The sequence below is a fragment of the Otolemur garnettii genome, unplaced genomic scaffold (genome assembly GCF_000181295.1).
Source record: "Otolemur garnettii isolate 467f Iridium unplaced genomic scaffold, OtoGar3 scaffold00093, whole genome shotgun sequence".
NCBI lineage: Eukaryota > Metazoa > Chordata > Mammalia > Primates > Galagidae > Otolemur > Otolemur garnettii.
This window is the reverse complement of record NW_003852488.1, coordinates 5,732,375-5,741,187: the sequence shown is the minus strand read 5'-3', so window position 1 is coordinate 5,741,187 and position 8,813 is coordinate 5,732,375. Positions and strand designations below refer to the sequence as shown.

Below are 8,813 nucleotides of genomic sequence, written 5' to 3'. Positions count from 1 at the left end.
AAAAAAAAAAAAAAAAGATATAATGTCTAGATATGGACTTCCCAATAGTATAGGGTCAGACAACAGGCCAGCCTTCACTTCTCAAATAGTAGCTAGTCTGGCTAAGGCCATGGAAACAAACTGGAAGCTACACTGTGCTTACCGGCTTCAGAGTTCAGGACAGGCAGAGAGGATAAATTGGACCTTGAAAAGAACCCTGACAAAATTAATTTTAGAGACTGGCAGTAATTGGGTGTCTCTCCTCCCCTTTGCTTTGTATAGGGTTAGAAATTCCCCCTATGTCATAGGCAAGACCCCATTTGAGATTATGTATGGAAAATCTCCACCCCTATTTCCCAGCTTACTGAGTCAAGCTGTAAATGACAAACATGATAGTAATTTTGCTCTTTCTTTACAATGTTATCAAAAATATCAGCAAGAAGACTGGAAGAAGATCATCGCCCTGTACAACAGTGGGCCCACATCTGAATCGCACGCATTTTGACCTGGCAACTGGGTGTATGTAAAACGCCACCAGCACGAGACCCTCAAACCATGGTGGAAAGGACTCTACACTGCTGTTCTGACAATACCCACTACACTCAAAGTAGACAGCATCGCGTCGTGTCAGCACCACTAGACCCACGCCTGCCTAGCTGATCTATTTGCTGCCAAAGACTACACCCCAGAGTGGAAACTCCAAAGAGACCCTGAAAATCCATTGAAGCTCAAACTGCGAAGATGCCAGAATCCTTGATGTCACTGTACGTGCACTATATATTGACTTGCTCTGCCTTATTAGCTACTCCCCTTGCTGCCAGCCCCCATCTCCCTGTTCAGGTAACATGGCAGTTTATTGATACTAGCTCAAGAACCATCCTCAATCAGACCTCAGGAATTTACCCTAAAGGTACTTGGTTCCTAGAACTCCTAGTAGATCTCCATGATCTATTAGGGACTACTCTCTGGTGCCGCCCAGATCTGACTAAGACCCTTTATGTCTGCCCTGGTCACCTTCCTGACAAGTGTGGAGGAGCAAGTTCATACTTCTGTAACTCATGGAGCTGTGTTTCCACCAGACAAATATGGTGGAACCCCCGCAGACAAGAAGACCTAATTCAGATGAAACGGAAGACTATGTGTCCCAGAAAAGGGTGCCCCCAGAAAAATCCCAAATGTGATATAATTAGTATCAGCTTCACTGAAAGAGGGAAACAGATCCAAGGATGGGAAATCGGCAAATGGCGGGGCATGCAGTTGTACTGCTCTTCCGAAACAGATCCAGGTAATATTTTCCTACTAAAAGTCCTATATGCCCCAGTTAATACTAGTCCCCCTACTGCAGTAGGCCCCAACTTGATACTTAAGCTTCCCCTGCAGCCATACCCAAGTTCCCTGGCACCCCAGGTCAAGTAAGGCACCCAAAGTCCAGACCCCACCCCCACCGTGGCTATTACCAAGATACCTGCACCTGTGCAGGAAGACCCCATACCTGCACCTGCTGAAAATCTCGACCCACTCTAGAATTTAGTCACCACTACTTACCAGGTCCTGAACACTTCCAGACCAGACCTCACCAAGTCTTGTTGGTTATGTATGGAAGCCAGACCCCCATATTATGAAGGTATAGCTATAACAAGTCAGCCTACTGTTAGCTCCTCAGCTAGCTTTTGCAGACGGTAATAGCAAGGTCCCTGACTCACCTGCCAAGCCACATCCGGCCAAGGACTCTATGTAGGACATGCACAGCCTCAGTTCCAACATCTGTGCAGCCAGACTCTGTCCTGGAATGGTACCGGGTACTTAATTCCCACCAACAATTCCTGGTGGGAATTAAGGGCTCACACCATGCTTACATGGGATAGGCCTTAACCTAACCTGTGACTTCTGTGTCTTGGTGCAGCTCATCCCCAAGCTAATCTATCACTCAGAAGAAGAGATATACCAGGCCTATGAGCTCCGTTCAACTGCAGGTAAAATTAGTAAAATTAAAAGGGAACCGGTTACTGCAGTAACCCTAGCCATGCTCATGGGACTTGGCATAGCAGGTGCAGGCACAGGGATTTCCACCCTAGTTCTACAAGACAAAAACTATGGAGCCTTACATGCTATGATTGATCTGGATATTGAAAGAATAGAAAAGTCTATCTCACACTTACAGGAGTCCCTAACTTCCCTTTCCAAAGTAGTATTGCAGAACAAAAGAGGTCTGGACTTGTTATTTCTTCAGCAAGGTGGTCTATCCCCTGCATTAGAAGGAGAATGCTGTTTTAGTAGACCACTCAGGTGTTGTGAAAGAATCTATGGCTTTAGTCAGAGAAGGGTTACAGAAAAGAAAACTAGATCAAGAACAGTCACAAAATTGGTTTGAATCATGGTTCAACTGGCCCCCCCTGGTTAACAACCTTGATCTCAACCTTAGCAGGACCCCGATGATACTCTTGCTGTTACTCACCATAGGCCCCTGTGTCATCAACAAGCTCCTAAACTTGGTCAAAGACTGAGTAGGAGCTGTGCAACTACCAGTGCTCAAAAGCCAGTACCAACCACTGTCCCCTTCAGACTTAGAACTAGAACCCATCCAGTCCCAAGATTGGGACTCTTAGACACAAGTCAAGGGGGGAATGGAAGAACAAGACCTATGTCATCTTAAGCTTAAGTTTCAGTTTCTCCGAAGTTAAGTTTCAGGTTCTCAGAAGTCAGGACACAGGAACATGACACCACCTCAGTGGCTCCTGCCCATCAAACACACATGACCTCACGTAGAGGTCACTCCCTTCCCTTCGCCCATAAAAGCAACCCTCCCCCTTAGAACAGGGTCTTCAGTCCAATCTCACTGCACCGAGATACTGGAGGCCCAGGCTTGCGAGCTTGAATAAACTCTCTCTCCTGCTTTTGCATCGGACCCTGGCTCCCTGGTGGTTCTTGGGGACATTGTGATCTGGGCACAACAGTTCTAAGAGAAGGGTCCACAAAAGAACCAGTCAGAAGTTGCATCTCTTGTTATAATCCAACCTCTTATGTCACATAGCACCACTTAAGCTATAATCACAGTCCTACTCAGATTTAATGATGGAGACAGTATGTCTCTTTCGGAGGAGCAGCTACCCTACTACATTGTGAGAATGTTGTTAAGACCACTTTGGAACACACACATTGTCACAGGTGCCCTTCCCACATGATTCCATAGGATCCTCCCTGTAAACGCCTATCATGACACTTATCACATGGTAAGAAACTGCATATGTGTGACTCAGCTCTTCCACTATAGTACTTTCATATGAAATCCTTTCAAAGAATAATGAAATCATTAGAGTAATCTTTATATTCCTGGCACTTAGCAGATGTTCAAAATAAAAAAATCTTTTGAATCAATGAACAGATGAAATTTAGATTTAAAGTCAGAAATATTTTTAAATGTTTCTAAGTATAAAAGTTACTGTATCTAAACCACTTAAGCTGGATTAACTTAATATACTGTCAGCTTTTAGAACTGTTATAATTTTTAAGTTTTATTAATAATATATCCTCCTCACATGTGATTTATTTTTAACTAAGCAGGTTACTTACAAACTCAAATATTATATCTAACAGCTTATAATTTATTAGCAACACAAAATGCTCATCTTAATACAAAATCATAATAATTTGTAGATTGTTTTCCCCTAAAAATTGGTGGGATATTTTATAACACGTACCCTTAAATGGAAATTTATGTAGAAAACCACTGTCGCTAACTATGTCAAATATTTTAAAACCACTCTAAGAATTGAGTGTACTAAGTGCAAACATACAATTTAGAAGTATTTTTACTCATAAATTATATATTTTTGTATCATGTTATTGAATATAATAGCCATTAAGACCTAAATTATCACTGTATAATCAACTTATTTTCTTTTTCTTGTCAGCAAATATAACTAAGATGAAATAAAATTATATAATTTAAAACCTGAGAATTAGTTAAGCTATCTTCTGGCCTGAACAAGGCAGATACTATTCAACCCACTGATGTGGTTATTTTAAGGACAATGTGCCTTGCAGTATACCAACTGCAACCATTTCACTACTATACCAAATATCATTAATCAGTCCTCAATCTTTGGACACTCTATCTTAAATTCTGTTTTTTATCATGTCCCTCACAAAGCATCATCATTAATCATATATCTCTGCAGACAAGGACCAAGGTTTACCAGCAATACTTACCAATTAGTATTTGACCACTCTTCATAGCAGATCCTCCTGGCAGCAGGCCGTGGACCACAAGCCTCTCTCCATCACCCTGCTTTGTTCTTTTCCAGCTCCACTTTGTCTGGTGAATAATTCCAACCAGTACTTCCAGAAGCTTGAGGTGCTCTTTGGCTTTGTTAACAGTTAGCTTTTTGGGGTTTACATAAACAGTCACATCTTTATACCGCTGCTGGACAATGACTCCTGTCTTCTGATTGGACTGGTGCTTTAAAATGGATACTGGCCCATTGTCATTGCTTTTTTTTTTATTGTAGCGCTTAGGTAAAAGTCTTTTACTTTTTAAAATTTTGGTAAACTGCTTGAATTTGGGTTCATGTTTTTTTCTCTCTTTATAATCATCCTCTTCGATGATAATCTCATTTTCACTGAACCTGACATGGTTCACAGTTGGTGTCTCGGGAAGGAGGCTTTCTTCTTCATCCTCACTCAGTTCCAAATAAAATAGCTCTCCATTTTTCTGCACACTGTCCAGCCATTCAGGCTCAAGGTCACTATGAAAGAGAGAAAAAGAGAGTAAAGGTGGGGGCTGGGGAGTAAAGAGGTAGGTGGAAGGTGGGTGAAGTTTCTTTATTTCAAATTTATTGTGAGCATCAACATCATTTTCTAGAATATGCTTTATGTAGAGCCTTGAAGAATGGGAAGTAGGGGAGAGGGAATTGAAAAGACACAGTGATAGAAAAGAAAACCAATATAAAAAGAGATGGTCCCACTCCAGAATCTATGAGTTAAAAAAAAATTAATTTAGCCACCATGTGGTTATGGTTCACTTTAGATAATTTTTTTGGATAATAATTTACATTAGCAGTTGCATATGTAATTATATCCACAGAAACAAACTATTTGGAAATTGTTCGTGAAAACATGCTATTTGCATAGAAATTATTCAGCACAGCTGTCAAGTTAAATGCCTACCACTATTGATAGATTTTGTTTATATAATAAATTTTCAAAAAAGAAAAATTCACCTTACCATAAACTAAAATCTTTGCTGAAAACAACCTACTTAAGATTGCAGCTAATATACTAATGATCACTCCTATAGTCTATAATTTCTGTAAAACTCCTTTTTATGAATAATTATAGTAGGAAAAGTAAAGCACATGTTACATAATTCATCATATGATTGTACATGGGAAAAAAAAATTTAACTGCGAAGTAGGCCAAGGAAAACAAAACCGAAATGACTGCTATTAAAATGATTGAAATAACATTAAAAAAACAAAAATGTTCATCTTATGGTAACAAAATGAATCACAAACTCTACTAGTGTTATGAACAGTTTGCCTTTCAAATTGCTATTTGTTACAGTGGAAAAACTAACATGTGGGGAATCTTTTCAGAAACATGAGCTGTAATGACCTGGCCAGAAAGGGTATAATTTGTACTCTACTCATTCAGTCATGATTGGAGAAATTTTTGTTTTCTGCAGTATTTATTAGCAACTCTAGTCCTTTTAACTTAAAAGTTAAATGTCTTTTTCTAAGTAATTTGAAAATTAGTCCTCAAAATATATTATTGTATTACTCAACTCTGAAACAAATCTCTGCCCTGGTCTGTGGCTGGTCATTAGTATAGAATTTTCAACTACCTATGAGTCACTAGAAAAAAAAAAGCTAAAATGTTGGGGTCCTTATTGGTTCCCAGTGCATGACATCATTTTAGGTAACAAGTACAACTTATCCTACATTGTTAACCATGTGACAGTTGTTTTAAGTATGCCTATCTATACCCAGATAGATCAATATTTAAACAACTCCACAGTTCTACTCTTGAAAGGCGAAATAACTGTGCCCTCACCATAGATGTTTAGAAAACAAAAGCACCCTGGTTTTAATTGTCACAATGTAAATACTATGCCTACACATCAATTACTTATCAAGATAAATATCAATCTAAACAACGAATAAAATTTATCTGCTTTTTAATCTCACTGTTTTAACTTGGTAAGTTATTTGTATTAGAGTTATGTGACCCCAAAGAAATACTTTTTTCCACTTGCTAAACATGAAGATGGCTCATGTCAATGTTTAAAATTTGAATGTGTAGGGAAAACATTTGAGATTTCCTTGAAAATCACCAGTCTTTTGAGAATGAATAGGGGAAAGAGAGGGAGAGATGAATGTTGACTAGATTTCTGGTTGGTGACGACGACTGTATTTTTATGCATTCTTTCACACATACACATGCAGAGATTCATCTTACGTAAATGGGAACATAATCATCATACAAGTCAGTTTCCCTTTTTACCTCTCTCTGACATAAACACTGTTAAAAATCCATGCTTCCTAATCATATAAAAATACATAGGGTTATTCTCTCGCTGTTTTGAAAAGGCAGAATAATTATCCATATAAAGGCATATGCCAAATTTTATATAATTTATCACTTAACAATATAGTTTAGAAATCTCTAAAGGCTATATAATATTCCACAGCAGGGACGTAGCACACCTGGTCACTTATCTAGTGATAAGCTTTGTGTTCAGTTTTGGTTTTCCCCTTACAAAGTTACAAGAAACATCCTTATATCTATGTGTATATATAGGTCTTTACCCAAACGATTATACTAATTCATATTTTCACTGGCAATGTAAGAGATCCATTTTTCTTAACATTTAGATTTTTAACAATATTTCACTTTAGAAAGAGAAAAAAACATTTTTAAGAGGAAGAAATTAAAAGGAAGGTAAGAGAGACAGAAATAAAGACAAGGAAATGTACGAAAGAGACTCCACACAGAGAAAGTGACATGTATACTGAAAAGAAAATGAACTGAGGGATCATGTAAGAGCTGAGTTCAAATTCTGTTCTACTGCATTTTTTTCTTTTTTTTTGCAGTTTTTGGCCGGGGGTGGGTTTGAACCTGCCACCTCCGGCATATGGGGTCAGCGCCCTACTCCTTTGAGCCACAGGTGCTGTCCTATTCTATTGCATTTTAACCTTTCTAAAATAGACTGATTCTAAGCTTAAGTTTTCCTCTTCTCAAAAATAGATTATAGCTATCTCCCAGGGTTGTCAGCAGCATCAAATAAAATAACATTGTTTCCTGGCATAGGAAGTACCCCCAAAATGTCAGTTCCCTTCCTCTTGCCTTTATTAGATGCAGCTTTTGTGTTTCTGCATTTTTCTAATTGGCAAAAAATGAACGTGTCTCTAATGACAGTTTGTTAGGTTTCAACCTAGGTGCTGGTAACCCAAAACTAGGCACTACCTTTAAGATCCCTACAGTTCAGTATTCCTGGAAGGTTCCTTCTTCCTACTTCAGAAGATTAATTCCCAGTTAGATAAACAAGGACGTTGGTCAACATGTACAAAGTTATAGTCAGGTAGTGTCGGGAGCCAAATGACGCCAGATGGCCGCCCATCTCCACCGTCTAGAGTATGCTAACTTTTATCAGATAAGGAGCTGCTTTTCCCTTATCAGACAAGGAGCTGTTCTTCTCAGAGAAGCCATAAAATGTTTCAGACCCTTGTTTACATTCCCAGCAGGAGATTGATGCAAGCTCTACCTCCCGCATTCCTTTGCCCCACCCCTTGTCTTCTCTGAGTACCTTAAAACTGACCTGTTACCCCCATTAAATCAGGCCTTGACAAGAAATCTGCCTGGCCTCTTTCTCTTTCTTGCCTATTCTCTTACAGGCTGGGTCCCCCTCGCCCCACAAATAACCGTGTCCCGCAGGACGGGACAAGGTAGGAGAATAAACTCTGGTGTTCTATTGCACAGTAGGGTAATAATGTTATAGTTAATAATGTTATATTTGTAAATTCCAAAATAACTAAAAAGAGGATTTGGTGTGTTTTCATGACAAAAAAAAAATAAATGTATGAGGCGATGCATATGCTAAATACCCTGACTTGGTCACTACACAAGTTATACATATATCAGGATATCGTATTTTATCCCATAAATACACTCTTTACTCATGAAAGTTCTTCTGATTATTGTCTAAACACCATGTGCAATTATTATGTTAGTTAAAAACTAAAGGCATAACTGATTAGTGTGTTAAGAATGTTTAATAGGACCAGGAGTGATAGCTCATCCTATAATCCCAGCTCTTTAGGAGGGTGAGGTCTAGGAGGATTGCTTGAGGCCAGGAGACAAGACCAGCCTGGACAACATGGTAAGACCGTCTCTACAAAACAAACAAAAATGATTAGCAGGGCATAGTGGCATGTGTCTATAATCACAGTTACTCAGGAGATTGAGGTGGGAGGAAGTGTTCAAAGTTACAGTGAGCTATGATCAGGTCACTACTGCACTTCAGCCTGAGTGACAGAGAGAAACCCTGTCCATATAAAAAAAAAAAAAAAAAAAAGGAAAGGAAAGTTTAATAGAATTCTATTGACTATATTCCCAAACTAGTTCTAGTTCTCCTGGAAGGAAGGGGTTATATTAAAAAGAATAACAAAAAGAATAAAATATAATAATCCAACTTATCTTTTCTTTTTTTTGAGACAGTGTCTCAAGCTGTTGCCCTGGGTAGAGTATCATGGTGTCACAGCTCACAGCAACCTCAAACTTTTGGGTTTAAGCAATCCTTTTGCCTTAGCCTCCCAAGTAGCTGGAACTACAGGCAC

At 39.0% G+C, this 8,813-nt stretch overlaps 1 protein-coding gene across 1 annotated transcript in view; it reads right to left on the bottom strand.

The window, feature by feature from the left end:
* The window catches only part of INTU (inturned planar cell polarity protein), an 89,194-nt gene that overhangs the window by 72,164 nt on the left and 8,217 nt on the right, over positions 1-8,813 (bottom strand). The window contains exon 2 of the mRNA XM_003795530.1: positions 4,189-4,724. Within this exon, the coding sequence (XP_003795578.1) occupies positions 4,189-4,724 (536 nt within the window). The remainder of the gene's footprint in view (positions 1-4,188; positions 4,725-8,813) is intronic.